This window comes from Eimeria acervulina, genomic scaffold, assembly GCF_000499425.1.
Source record: "Eimeria acervulina Houghton genomic scaffold, Eah_scaff368, whole genome shotgun sequence".
NCBI classification, from domain to species: Eukaryota; Apicomplexa; class Conoidasida; order Eucoccidiorida; family Eimeriidae; genus Eimeria; species Eimeria acervulina.
In genome coordinates, this window is record NW_013547354.1 from 16,246 (window position 1) to 30,022 (window position 13,777).

Below are 13,777 nucleotides of genomic sequence, written 5' to 3' on the forward strand. Positions count from 1 at the left end.
GGGGCGGGAGCGTGGGGTGTATAGACAGCTGTGGGGCCCCCCGTATGGGCACACCGGTTGGAGAGAGCTCGTAAAAAGCAGAAATAATGCATAAAAATGCAATAAAATGCAAATTAAATTATTTTTACTCACTATTTTACCCTTATTTTGATACATTTCATTTAAAAAACGTAAGAAACCATCTGAATATCAACGACAACTCGGGGTGTATGTACACCTCAGAGTGACCTCGGGTATTTATGGAGGGAGATCGGCCCCTTACTGATCTTTTTAGGGCTTTATGCTTGTGTAAATATATTTTAAAAAGTAAATTAGAAAATATTTTCTTTTATTTCAATCAATTTAACTTAGAAGCCCCGAGGGGACCTCCGGGTGCGCGGCGCCTCATCGTGGTGGGTGGGGCCGGGGTGTATCTGCAGCTCTAGGTTTTTGATTTATCTTGAATGTTCTTTTCTTCAGTTAAATCTTTGTTTTATTTTCCCTCTACCGTTCGATCAAACCGCTGCATGCTCTCCTTCCTGCTGCTGCAGCAGCAGCAGCAGCAGCAAGCCACGGGCCTCATCGTAGCCCCGGTTTAGATAGCAGGAGCTACAGCAACAGCAGCAGCAGCAGCAGCAGCAGCATCAGCAGTCTTTCAGTAGCCGGGTCTCGCCGGTCTTATATTTAGGGGCCCTCGTTCTTGATTGCTATTTGCTGCTTCTTTCATTTAGACAAGTAGAGGGAATCGGCGGAGGCTCCTGAACGGCCTGAGGTGTATGTACACTCATTCATTAGGTCTACGTCTATATATATATATATATATATATATTATACACACATATTTACGCGGTGTATGTATATATATTGAACAGGAGTATGTATGTACGTACACCCGAATATATCTGAGTTTTTCTCGCCTCTCTTTTATCTTTAGGGTTTTATTTGCGGTGTCTGCTCATGGATTCTTCTTTGTCTTCTTTGCCTTTACTTCGTTCTCCTTCGTCCTCAGTTTGTTTGAATGATCAGGCCCCATCTGATTTGGGGTGTACGTACACTGCACTCAACGACTCAGTTGCTGCTGCAGGGCAGCAGCAGCCTAGCTGTTCCACCCTCCTTCCTGCTGCAGTCCCCACACCCCACATCTCCTCCGTGCAAACTCGATCCCAGCCGTCTCCCTCTGGGGATCGTCTCCTCCAGGCACCATCTGATGCTCCTGCTGCTGCTTTCATAAGGGAACCTTTGAATGCACAGGGGCCCCCTCTATTAACTGAGGGCCCCCCCTCCTCCTCCTCCTCCGCTGTAGATGCAGCAGCTGCTGCTGCTGCTTCGCTAGCAGCCTGGGGGGCCCCACACGAGGCTTCAGCTTCATTAGGGGCCCCCATGGGGCCCCCCATAGAAAATGAAGGGGGCCCCCTAGAGGGGCCCCCAAACCCTTCTATACCCTCTTGTGCTGTCTGCGGGCGCCCAGCCAGCCGCAGCATTTGGGGCTTTGTTTCTAAGAGCAGCGAAACCTTAGAAGAAGATAAACTGTCTCCTTCTAAGGAGACACTCTCTCTGCACAGCTTATTAACAGGTGAGGTATTTAAGGGGCTCCTCTACAGGCCCTGTCTCCTGTTGCTGCTGTCTCTGCTCCCCTTGCTGCCTCATTTGCTGGCCTTGCTGCTGCTGCTGCTGCTGCTGCTGCTGCTGCTGCTGTAGCAACGGTGCCAAGAAAGAATACAGCAACTCCTGCTGCTGCTGCTGCTGCTTTTGCGGTGCTGCTGTGGCTGCAGGGATCAAGCGAGGCAGCAGCAGCAGCAGCTGCAGCAGCAGCAGCAGCAGCAGAGGGTTGGATCTGTCTGTGCCTTATAGAAGGAGCCTCTCTTCCCTCCGCTCGATCCTTTCTCAAGGCAGCTATGCAGACTACCAGCATCAGCAGGAACAGCAGCAGCAGCAGCAGCAGCAGCAGCAGCAGCAGCAGCAGCAGCAAGAAGATGGCTTGCCAACGTTTGCTGCTGAGCATTCAGATCAAGAGGACCCCCCCACAGAAAGAGAAGACCTAGGGTCTCTAACCCCAGAGAGAGCGAGGGCCCCCTCTTCACCTTATTCTGCAGCTAGCTGTCTAGCTAGCCAGCGAGCTAGCCAACCTTCTGGGGCCCCTGCAGCAGCAGCAGCAGCAGGTGCTGTTGCTGCTGCTTCTGCTGCTTCGCAGAGACAGGGAACCTGGGGAGAGACAGCAGCAAGGTGGGGCCCCCAGCAGCAAGAGGGGCCCCTGCTGCTGCATCTCAATGGCAGCAGCACAACTGAGGGGGCCCCCCTGGGGCCCCCTCCAGCAGAATGCGCACTTATAATGCAGCAGCACGATCCCGTCGATCCCAGCAGCAGCAGCAGCAGCAGCAGCAGTGCAGCAGCAGCAGCAGAACCCCTGAATCCTTCAGGCATTACCAATGCATGCAGCAGCGGCGATGTGGGGGCCCCCTGGGGCCCCTCCTTTAGCTGCAACAGCATTGCGGAGCAGGGAGTGAGTTTAGGTGTATAGGCACCTTTACTGTACTTCAAGGAGACAGAGACAGATATAAAGAGACAGAAATAAATAAATAAATAAATAGATTAAAAGACGAGAATAAATAAAGAGGCAAAGATAAAGAAACAGATAAAGATAAAGAGACAGACAAAGATAAAGAGACAGACGAAGATAAAAAGATAAAAAGGATGAGACAAAGAGGAAGAGACAGAGAGAAGAAGAGGCAGTTGTAGAGACAGACGCAGACAGAGACAGAGACAGAGACAGAGAGACAGAGACAGAGACAGAGAGACAGAGACAGAGAAACAAAGACAAAGAGAGAGACAGAGACAGAGACAGAGACAGAGACAGAGATAAAGAGATAACGGTAGAGAAAGAAACAGAGATAGAGATAAAGAGGGAGACAGAGAGACAGAGAGAGAGAGAGAAAGAGACACAAAGAGAGACAGAGAGAGACAGAGAGAGAGAGAGAGAGAGACAGAGACAGAGAGAGAGAGACAGACAAAGAGAGACAAAGCGAGATAAAGAGAACGCTGACTATGCTGGCATTTCGCTCGTGTTGGGGTGTATGCGCAGCTATCTGCAGCAGAGACAGAGAGCAACACAGCAGCAGGTGTCTCCTCAGCCTCCACTCAGCTGGATAGAGGCAGCAGCAGCAGCAGCAACAATAACGCAATCAGCCGCAGCAGCAAGGCGCTCTATCCTAGGCGAAACAGCAGCAGCAACAACAATAGCAGCAGCAGCAGCAGCAGCACTAGCAGCAGCAGCGTTGCTCCTATGGAATACAACAGCAGAGGCAGCAGCGCCAAGCGACTCAGCCGCAGCTGCTGCGGCATCAGCAGCAGCAGCAGCAGCAGCAGCAGCAGCAGCACATATCAATGCGTGCCTCTTTCTCCTAGCCCTGGGATCGTCTCCTCCAGTGTCGATCCCGCCATCCGCTGCGCCAAGTTCAGAAACACCAAAACCGGTACCCTAAACCCTAAACCCTAAACCCTAAACCCTAAACCCTAAACAGCAAACACATCCTTAGTTCCAAACCCTAAATCGAAACCCTAAGCGCAAACCCTAAACCCTAGCTCTAAACCCTAAACCTTCATGTTTTCTCCTTCCTTGCAGAGAAACAAAGTTTCCTGGGCGGGGCTCTTCATGAAGCCGAGATCTTCGGTGTGCCTAAACCCTAAACCCTAAACCCTAAACCCTAAACCCTAAGCCCTAGACAAAAGACCGATGCATCAACCAATGAGCCCCAAACTAGCACCCTCTCCTCTCAACCTGGATGCCTGCAAAGCGCAGACACAGAAAGGGTTTAACGTCAGTGTTTAGGGTTTAGGGTTTAGGGTTTAGGGTTTGTGCGGCAGCTGACTACGCTGCAATTGTACGGGGCATAACTGACGGGCTTGTCTCTTCTCTTCGCGGGCTGCAAGGGTAACCTAAACCCTAAACCCTAAACCCTAAACCCTAGAAGAGCTGCGTAGGCTTTGCATTACGTTTGGGGTTTGCTTTGGTTTGTTGGACTCGATATTTGAGTATCGAGGGCTTAGGGTTCAAGACGAGGGTTTAGGGTTTAGGGTTTAGGGTATAGGGTTTGTGCCTTTCAGTCCTCCACATGACAACAAGAGGCTTTCTCCTGCTGCCGAACGGAACAGCAGCAGCACCAGCAGCACCAGCAGCAGCACCAGCAGCACCAGCAGCACCAGCAGCAACAGCAGCAGCAGAATGTCTCCCACCTCAACGGAGGGCCCTCCCTCCGGGCCTAAACCCTCAAGAAGCCCTAAACCCTCCAAGACCCCTAAACCCTCAACAAACCCTAAACCCTCAACAAACCCTAAACCCTCAAGGGGGACCCACTGCAGCACAGGGGCCCTTGGAGACTCCTTGCAAAGAAGGAGACAGTTGTATGAAGCGGAGACAGAGGGCTGCCTCGCCGAGGTATCCTAAACCCTAATCCCTAAACGCTAAACGCTAAACCCTAAACCCTAAACCCTAAGTCTATTTCGCTGGCGCTCGTCCTACAAGCAAACCATGCGAAGGAGGCGGAGGACGCCTGCAGCTGTATTGCTGCCCCTCCGTTTACTCGTCTACACTTTAGGGTTTAGGGTTTAGGGTTTAGGGTTTATTGTTTCCTGCTGCAGAGAGAAGAAGCTGTTTGCTCCCAGTCCCTATCAGAAGACCTCGAGTTAATGGGTGGGGCAGCTGAAACCCTCTACTGTCTCCTAGCCAAGTATAGAGGGGCCCTTAGGGGGCCCGTACAGGGGCCTTTAGGGGGGCCCCCCGGGGGGCCCCTGGGGGGCCCCCTGGGGGTGCCCCTGAGGGGGCCCCTGGGAGGGCCCTTGGGGGGGCCCCCATGGGGGCACCCACGACTCTCACCCCCACCTGCTAGAAGATCAACTCATCAGAGCATGCGATCTCCAAGATGTAAACCCTACTGCTGAAACCCTAAACCCTAAACCCTAAACCCTAAACCCTAGATGCAGACTGTGAAAACCTAGTTCTCAAAACCTAAACCCTAGGCCTGAAGCCCCGGGCCCAAAGACCGTGACTGCACCTGCGAGACAGGAGCTTCAAGAGCAGCAGCAACAGCAGTTTCAAGAGCAGCAGCAGCAGCAGTAGTAGCAGCAGCAGTAGTAGCAGCAGCAGTAGTAGCAGCAGCAGCAGTAGCAGCAGCAGCAGCAGCAGCAGCATTTGCTTTGTTTCTGTCTTCAGGGCCTAGGGGGGGTTGGAGGCCCCTCAGCAGCAGGGGCCCCACTGAGGGGCCTCACGAAGGCAGCTGGAGTAGACGATCCCGCAGCAGGGGCCCCTGGGGGCCCTGGGGGGCCCCATGGGGGCCCCCATCTGAAGCAGCAGGCAAGTGCACAGCAGCTGCATAGCGCTAGGGTTTAGGGTTTAGGGTTTAGGTTTAAGACGCTGCATCGCCCTCATCTATACGAAGGCCCAAACCCTAAACCCTAAACCCTAAACCGTCATGAAATGGTCTCTGCTGTTTGTCTTTTACAAACACTTTCTCAGGCTTTGCTGCAGACAGCTGCTGGGGATCGTCTCCCTGTCTCCTCAGCAGGAGCGAGTGGGGGTTGGGGGGCCCCCCACCAGAATTGTCTGCTGCTGCTGCTGCTGCTGCTGCTGCACAGGAAGGGCCTCCAGGCAGAGCAGCAGCGCCTGCTGCTGCTCGCAGGGGGCGCCGCTGGGGTCCTCCCCTGGGGGCCCCCGTACCCATGGGGGCCCACGTACCCAGGGGGGCCCCCGTACTCAGGGGGGCCCCCAAACGACTGAAGAAGAGCTGCATTCGTTCAGCCTCCGCAGGAGACGCCAGACACCAATTCAGCAGCAGCAGCAGCAGCAGCATCAACAGCAGCAGCAGCAGCATCAGGGGGCTCTATAATACCCCACAGAATTTGGAGCACTCATCATCGTGTTGGGATCGATCGCTCCCCTTCTTGCAGCAGCAGCAGCAGCAGCAGCTGAGGCAGCACCGTCTCCCACAGCAGCAGCAGCAAAACCCGCATATCCAGCAACAGCAGCTCTCAGCATTCCTTCTGCAGCAACAGCAACCAATAAGACAGCAGCAGCAGCAGACACAGCAGCAGCAGCAGCAACAGCAGCAACAGCAGCAGCTCCAAGAGGCCTTTTTAGGGGGCCAGCAGCAAACAGCTGCACGGTGTCTCTCTTGTGTGGGGAGTTCACCGAAAGGCCCCCGCAGCAAAGCAGCAGCAGCAAATGCTGCTGTTGCTGCAAGCAGCACGACTGGATGTTGCTGCTGCTGCTGTTGCTGCAGCAAGAGCAACCGCCGCCGGCACGGAGCAGCCGCAGCAGGAGCAGCAGCAGCAGCAGCATCTCCCAGCCGCCCCCCTAGTGTCTCCTTGCCTCCTGACTCTACTTCAGGGGCCCCCAGGGGGCCCCAATCTCAGCTATCAACGCCATCGTACAGAAGCTTTAGAGAGGGGGCCCCCCCGCAATCTTCTTCACCAACAGAGGGGGCCCCTGAGGGGCCCCCAGGTCTGTACAGTGCCTCTTCTCGCCGCCGCAGGAGCAGCAGCAGCAGCAGCAGCAGCAGAAGCAGCAGCAGAAGTGGGAGGCCTAAAAGCAGCAGCAAAGGAGCGAGCTTACGGGTCTACAAAAGAAGGGGGGCCCCCACAACCCCCTCGGAGACCCCTTTGGGGGCCCCCCATGGGGGCCCCCCTGGGGGCCCCTCTAGGGGCCCCACAGGGGAACTACCTGGGGCCGTCAGTGAAAGGGGACCCTCTCTGTTAGATTTGCCTCTAAAGGAGACACCAACTGAGGTGTCTGTGGAGACACTTCAAGCAGAGTCTTCCCTCTTCTCCCGTAGCAGCAGCAGCAGCAGTAGTAGCAGCAGCAGCAGCTGCATGCTGCAGAGGCAGCAGGGGCCCCACAACCCTCCTGGGGCCCCCAAAGAAGGCTCCATTACCTGGAGAGGGCCCCCCCCTACCCTGCTGCCAGCTACATATACACCCCGAGGTGTATCTGCATCTAACCCCACATCCAATAGGGGGGCCCCCCCTATTAGGGGGCCCCCTCAACCCTGGGGACCCCCCTCTAAGTTCGCGTTAGGGTCGGGGGCCCCCCCTTCAGGGTTTATCTTAGGGGGCCCCCCAGCAGGGGGTTCTCTCGCAGCAACAGCAGCAACAGCAACGGCAGCAACAGCAGCAGCAACAGCAGCAGCAGCAGCAGCAGCAGCAGCAGCAGCAAATAACCCCTTTGCAGGAATGGGGCCCCCTGAACGACTCAAAGAGCCGACACAGCATGGGGGCCTCCCTCGTTTTCCTCCTCTGTCTCTTCACCGCTGCTTCTATGCTGAGGGGCCCCCAACAGCAGGAGATGCAGACACCAGAGATGCAGAGCAGTCAACACTGCAGCAGCAGCAGCAGCAGCAGCAGCAGCAGCAGCAGCAGCAGAAGCAGCAGCAGGAGAGGGAGGCGTCGGCAGGTGCTTCTGTAGCGGAAACTTCATGTGCTGCAGCAGCAGCAACTGCAGCACCACCAACAACAACAACAGCAGCAGCAACAGCAGCAGCACCAACAGCAGCAGCAGCAGCAGCAGCAGCAGCAGCAGCCAATCCCCTTGAAAGTGCTGCGGGTCTCCATAGGGCATCTTCTTCCTGCAGTAGCAGCAGCAGCAGCAGCACTTTGCTGTGGGGCCCCACATCCAGTTGCTTAGAAGACACCCCCCAAGAGAAGCTCAAAACAATGCCTCTCTTTAGCAGCAGCAGCAGCAACCGCAGCAGCAGCAGCAGCAACAGCAGCAGCAGCAGCAGAAGAATAGTCATGGAGGCTCCAAGCATTTCACAGACATTTCGATGGGGGGACGGCTTAGGGGCCCCCAGGGGCCCCGGGGCCCCCCCTCCTTGCAGCAATAAAGCTGCAGTGCTGCATGCGCTGCAGTGGGGTGTACGTTTAGGTGGGTCTTGCTGCTAAACCCTAAACCCTAAACCCTTCTCGTTTCTGCTGCTGCTGTCTCTGTTTTGTCTCCCTTCGCCGTTTGCTGCTCCCTTCAATGGTCTCCTCAACGCCGCAATCTGCCCTCTACCCATCTGCTGCTGCTGCTGCTGCTGCTGCTGCTGTTGCTGCTGCTGCTGCTGTTGCTGCTGCTGCTGTTGTTGCTGCTGCTGCTGTTGCTCTTATTGCTGTTGCTGTTGCTTTTATTGCTTACTTCTGCTTCTGCTGCTACTCCCCTGCTACTGCTGTTGTTGTTGCTCCTGCTGCTCTGCTACTGCTGTTGTTGCTGCTGTTGCTGCTGTTGCTGCTGCTGCTGCTGCAGGGCCGCGACAGCGAGCGGAAGTGCTAGCAGCATTTGAGACAGAGTGGAGGACATTGAATAAATTTGTATTGGCGTTGAAACCCCACAACGAAGGAGACAGCAGGAAGCAGCAAAAAGGAGACAGAGAGACATACCCAAATGACGCTCAATCTGCTGCACAAACAGCAACGCAGCAGCAGCAGCAGCAACAACAGCAGCAGCAGCAGCAGCAAGTACAGAACGCCTGGAGCCTTGGAGCTATCTACGCACTCTGCGGCGAACAATACCTACTAGTAAAACCATGCTGCTGCTGCTGCTGCTGTTTTTGCTGCTGCTGTTGCTGCGGTGTTGCTACTGCTACTGCTGGTGTTGCTGCTGCGGGTGCTGCTGCTGCTGTTGCTGCTACTTCTACGTTGCTGCTCTTCTCGTTTCTTGCTTCCTTTTGGTGCTGCTGCTGCAGTAGCTGCTGCTGCAGTTGTTGCTGCTGCTGGTCCTATTGCAGTAGTTGCTGTTGTTGTTGTTGCTGTTGTTTGTATTGTTGCTGCTGCTGCCGTTTGCGTTGCTGCTGCTGTTGCTGTTACTGTTGCTGCTGCTGCTGCTGTTTCTGTTGCTGTTGATGCTGCTGCTGCTGCTACCTAGTGTCTTCTGCTGCTCTTAGGGTTGGTTGCGCCCTGCTGCCAGCAGAGGGTTTAGGGTTTAGGGTTTAGGGTTTAGGGTTTGTGCATTTGTGCTCCAGATATGCAGGCGGCGGCCTTCGCCTGCTGTTCTCACCCCTTCTAATATTTATAAATATTTGTTTTATGAGTCTTTCTCTGCTTCCTTCTCTCCTGTGTCTGCTGCTGCTGCTGCTGCTGCTTCTGCTGCAGCAGCAGGTGCTGCTGCTGCTGCTGCAGCAGCAGCAACAGCTGCAGCAGCAGCAGGCTTTGATGCAGTTCTCCTCAACCAATGGGAATAACCAAACCCCCAGAAACCACTGCCCCGCGAGGGTTTAGGGTTTAGGGTTTAGGGTTTGGTGTTTATGCTTTCTCTCTATACCTTCTTTATCTACGCTGAAGCTGCCTTCTCAGCTTAAACCCCACGCACCTCTGCTAATCTTTGTTGGGGTTTAGGGTTTACGTTTAGCTCCGTTTGTCGGTGGTTTAGGGTTTAGGGTTTAGTGTCTAGGGTTTAGGGTTTAGGGTTTAGGGTTGTTTAGCTCTTATTGTTGAGGTTTAGGGTTTAGTAAATACTAAGAGGATCTGAAGGAAACCTCTAAAGGATAAGACACTCTATTGAGGGTTTAAGGTTTAGGGTTTAGGGTTTAGGGTTTACGGTCCCCTAGCCGTGCTGGTGGTTCATTTATGGTTAGGGTTTAGGGTTTAGGGTTTAGGGTTTAAAGACACACAACGAAACTTTAGATGAAATGACTAGCTTTAAATCCCTTAACGCTCCAATGCAAGCCCTAAACCCTAAACCCTAAACCCTAAACCCTAGATCGAGTATCCCGGGGGCCCCCCGGGGGGCCCCCCTTCCTGTATTACGGTGATAGGGGGGCCCTTCGTTGTTTATTGCTCTTATTAATTCGCACCCCTTCATTTTATTTTAATAAATTATTTAATTTATCCTTTTTACTTGTTTGTTGCTGCCTCTTCGCTCTCCGCTTCCAGCAGCAACAGCAGCAGCAGCAACAGCAGCAGCAGCAGCAGCAGCAACAACAGCAACAGCAACACCAGCAACACCAGCAACACCAACAACAGCAGCAGCAGCCGCAACAACAACAGCAGCAACAGCAGCAGCAGCAACAGCAGCAGCAGCAACAGCAGCAGCAGCAGCAGATAATGCTAGAGAGCCTATGAAGAAGACAAACAAAGTTATGTATTATGTCTTCAGTCTTCTATACATTAACTCGTCAAGGGGTATATAGGGGGCCCCCCTGCAGGGGCCCCCCACCCCCGAAGAAGAAATCTACTCCTCAGATTAAAAAACCAAACCCGTAAGGCAAACCCTAAACCCTAAACCCTAAACCCTAAACCCTAGTCCCTGAATTGAGTGCCCACTTCGCAACCGCCGAAACCCCTGCTGAAAACCTAAACCCTAAACCCTAAACACTAAATCCTAAACCCTAAACACTAAACCCTAGGCTATCGTGTGTACTTCCACAAACCCTAAACCCTAAACCCTAAACCCTAAACCCTGATGATGAATTTTGAACCCGTAAGCTGCGCTGTCATCATGATGTTTTGCGCATCCCTAATTCTCGCATCCGTGCTTTGAAAACCCTAAACCCTAAACCCTAAACCCTAAGCCCTTAATGTGCTTCAGGGAGTCTGAGGTACCGCAGCATTTGAGGCGCTACCGTCCGCACCTCCCTGAGTCTCTTGTGGTAGAGACAGTAGAGTTCTTAAAAAGCAGCAGCAAGATAAGATCTTTGCTTGAGCTTATTTTCTCTCCTGCGAACCCCTCTGATGGTCTTCAAGACAGACAAGACATGCAAGCGCAAATCGAAGTCTTTCACCTCAACAAACAGGTTACATACATACACCCCAATCTAACTGGCTAGCTAGCTAGCTAGCCAGCTAGCTAGCTAGCAGGCTAAACTAGACAGGCAGCTAACCAGCTAGCCAGCTAGGCTTGACAGCTAGCTAGCTAGCTAGCTAGCTAGCTACACTGGACGGACAGCTAGCCAGCTAGCTAGCTAAACAGCTAGCTAGCTAGACAGCTTGATGTCTGTGTCTGAGTGCAGCGAGCGGCGCAGCCCTGTATACACCTATCTATTTCTCAATCTCTATCTATCTACCTATCTCCCTATCTACCTAGCTAGCTAGCTAGGTAGGTAGCTAGCTAGCTAGCTAGCTACCTACCTAGCTAGCTAGTTAGCTAGCTGCATATATATTTGATGTCTGTGTCTGAGTGCAGCGAGCGGACCAGCCGTTTATACAGCGGGAATGCGCAGCAGCTGCTGCAGCTTTCAGAGCCCTCAACGCAATGCCAGCAGATCTCTTTGCTGAGGCTGTTCAAAGCAGCACTGCTGCAGCAACTGCAGCAGCAGAAAATGCAGCAGCAGCAGCAGAAAGTCCAGCAGCAGCAGCAGCAGCAGTAGCACCAGCAGCAGCAACAACAGCAGCAACAGCAGCAGCAGATGATGATGAGGATTGGTCTGCTTATCGGCAGCAGCAGTTCCCTGAGGGTTTGGCGTTTCATCGGGTGTATCGACAGCAGCTATTAGAGTCTCTCTCTGCTGAAGAGAAACAAAAGCTGCAGGTCTTTTGTAACTTAATTTATCTCCGGTATCCTCTCGGAGACTTAAAAAAGAGACAGCCGCATCTCTTCTATGCACCAGAGGCGCAAGTTGCACTAAAAAATAAACAAACTGCAGTTAAAAATAAAAAAAAATAAACCCTAAACCCTAAATAAACCCTATATAAACCCTAAACCCTAAACCCTAAACCCTACACAAACCCTAAATAAACCCTAAATAAACCCTTAACAAACCCTAAGTAAACCCTTAAGAAACCCTAAATAAACCCTAAATAAACCTTAAATAAACCCTAAATAGACCCTAAACCCTAAATGAACCCTAAATAAACCCTAAATAAACCCTAAATAAAACCTAAACAACCCTAAACCACTGCGAAAGACAAAGAAAAAGGGTTTATATAAATCTACCTGCCCTCAAAGGCGGTAGAGGGGGTTTGAACCTGAACAAAGGGTTCTTAATTTAGGGTTTAGGGTTTAGCGGGTGCGGCTGATGATTCTATCGAGGGTTGTTGAGGCATATCCTTTATCACGAATCAGCTGTCTCCTTCTATCTGTCTCTTCTTCGCTTGTCTCTTCATCAGAAGCGCTGACTTTGTTTAAACCTTTAAAAACCCCGAGCCGCTCTACCGAAACAAACACACACAACGCAGGGTTTAGGGTTTAGGGTTTAGAGGCGCAGACTCAAACACACTGGATAATATGGGAGCTAAATGACGTCAGCTCAATGCAGTTTAACCTCGAGGGTTTAGGGTTTACGGCTTGGCTTAGGGTTTAGGGTTTGGGTAGTAGGGTCGAGGGTTTAGGGTTTGGGTAGTAGGGTGGAGGGTATATTGCTTCAGGTTTAGGGTTTAGGGTTTAGGGTTTGGCTTTATGACATAAGTTTTTAGGGTTTTATATTGATGGTTTAGGGTTCGTTTCTGCTCTAAAAGAGAGGTTTTTCTTCCGGGTTTCTTCTTAGGGTTTAGGGTTTAGGGTTTAGGGTTTAGGGTTTACGGAGTTTGCGTTCTACATGTTTTTCGTCGATATGATTATCTCCCCAGGGGTCTTTTCCGCGTATTTGTTGCATGCATTGACCTTTAAAATATAATAAAACTAGAGGTAGGTTTACTTCATTAAACTTCGGCAGTACATCAGCAACAAACGCCTTCACAAACTTTATATCTTTATGCTTCTTTGCAAGGGCAGCAAAAGCAGCATTAAGCAAAACGCATGCAGACACACTCTCAGAGTATAGATTAACAACCACATATGTACCTCCCCCCCCTTGCTGCTGCTGCTGCTGCTGCTGCTGCTTGTCTGCTGCTGCTTCGTCTTCGTCTGCATCGGGGTCTTCTGCTGAGGCTTCTGTTACTTCTTTAACAAAATCATCTTTACTTATTTGGATTATCTCCCCGAACCTGCAAACAATAAACAGAAAAATAAATATAAATGTGCGTACACCCCGTAGAAGCAATACAAACATATTTAAAATAATAACACAAACCCCAGTAATAAGAATGCCTTCTACTGCTTCTGCTCTTTCTTGCTGCTGCTGCTGCTGCTGGTCCTGACTGAGTAAACGCTGCTGCTGCTGCTTCAGTGGCTGCTGCTGCTGCAGTATGTGTTGCTGCTGGAGTTTCTACTACTGCTGGAGTCTGTGCTGCTGCTGCTGCTGCTGCTGCTGCTGCCAGTGCAGCAGCAGCCAGCAACACGAGCGGCCCCTGTATATTGCATTTCTACTGCAGCAGAGAGTGTGCATGCGTATGTATTAATATATATTTGCTTGTGTTGCGTCTGTTGATGGATTTTAAAGAAAATTTCTACCGGTTTCTCTTCTGTTGGCGTTTGAGTTCTTGAATGCGTTTTTCTCTGTATTTTTGAAGAACATCTTCTTCAATATCATCTTCTAACTCATCTAATTGAGAAAGAGATTTAGAAGCAAGAGGATCAACGGATTCGAGAGCATCTACGAGTTGTTTTGTCTTTTCTTCTTCGGTTTCACGCACTGGCTTCGGAGGTAAATTGCCGAATTTGCGCTGTAAAGAGTCCCATTCGGTCTCGATATCATCGGGATGTGTTGTAGACATTCTAAATATACAACTACAGAAAAAAAATCAAGAAAAATTACACAAAAAACACAAAGAAATTCAATATATTGTATGAGATACACAAACACACCCCTACGTGTTCATGTAGCTGCCTATACACCCCAACGCTGTATGCACAAACCAACAAACCCAGAACAAAAATTACACAATAAAACCAATATTTCTACTTTATATTTAATTTCTTTTATATTTACACATTAATATACACATAAAGCAAAAGCCG

The 13,777-nt window shown here is 51.5% G+C and overlaps 2 protein-coding genes across 2 annotated transcripts; one reads left to right on the forward strand and one right to left on the reverse strand.

The window, feature by feature from the left end:
* Nucleotides 1–936: 936 nt before the first annotated feature.
* Nucleotides 937–10,065, forward strand: EAH_00035220 (hypothetical protein, conserved; the record flags this gene model as incomplete). Its single annotated transcript, XM_013392123.1, has 11 exons — nt 937–1,024; nt 1,448–1,552; nt 1,752–2,479; nt 3,059–3,449; nt 3,841–3,907; nt 4,081–4,411; nt 4,615–4,782; nt 5,608–6,134; nt 6,252–7,879; nt 8,252–8,523; nt 9,877–10,065. 11 exons carry the CDS (start codon nt 937–939, stop codon nt 10,063–10,065), a joined length of 4,494 nt encoding a protein of 1,497 aa, XP_013247577.1.
* Nucleotides 10,066–11,941: 1,876 nt separating this feature from the next.
* On the reverse strand, nt 11,942–13,533 carry EAH_00035230 (hypothetical protein, conserved; the record flags this gene model as incomplete). Its single annotated transcript, XM_013392124.1, has 3 exons — nt 11,942–12,090; nt 12,689–12,864; nt 13,271–13,533. 3 exons carry the CDS (start codon nt 13,531–13,533, stop codon nt 11,942–11,944), a joined length of 588 nt encoding a protein of 195 aa, XP_013247578.1.
* Nucleotides 13,534–13,777: the final 244 nt, after the last annotated feature.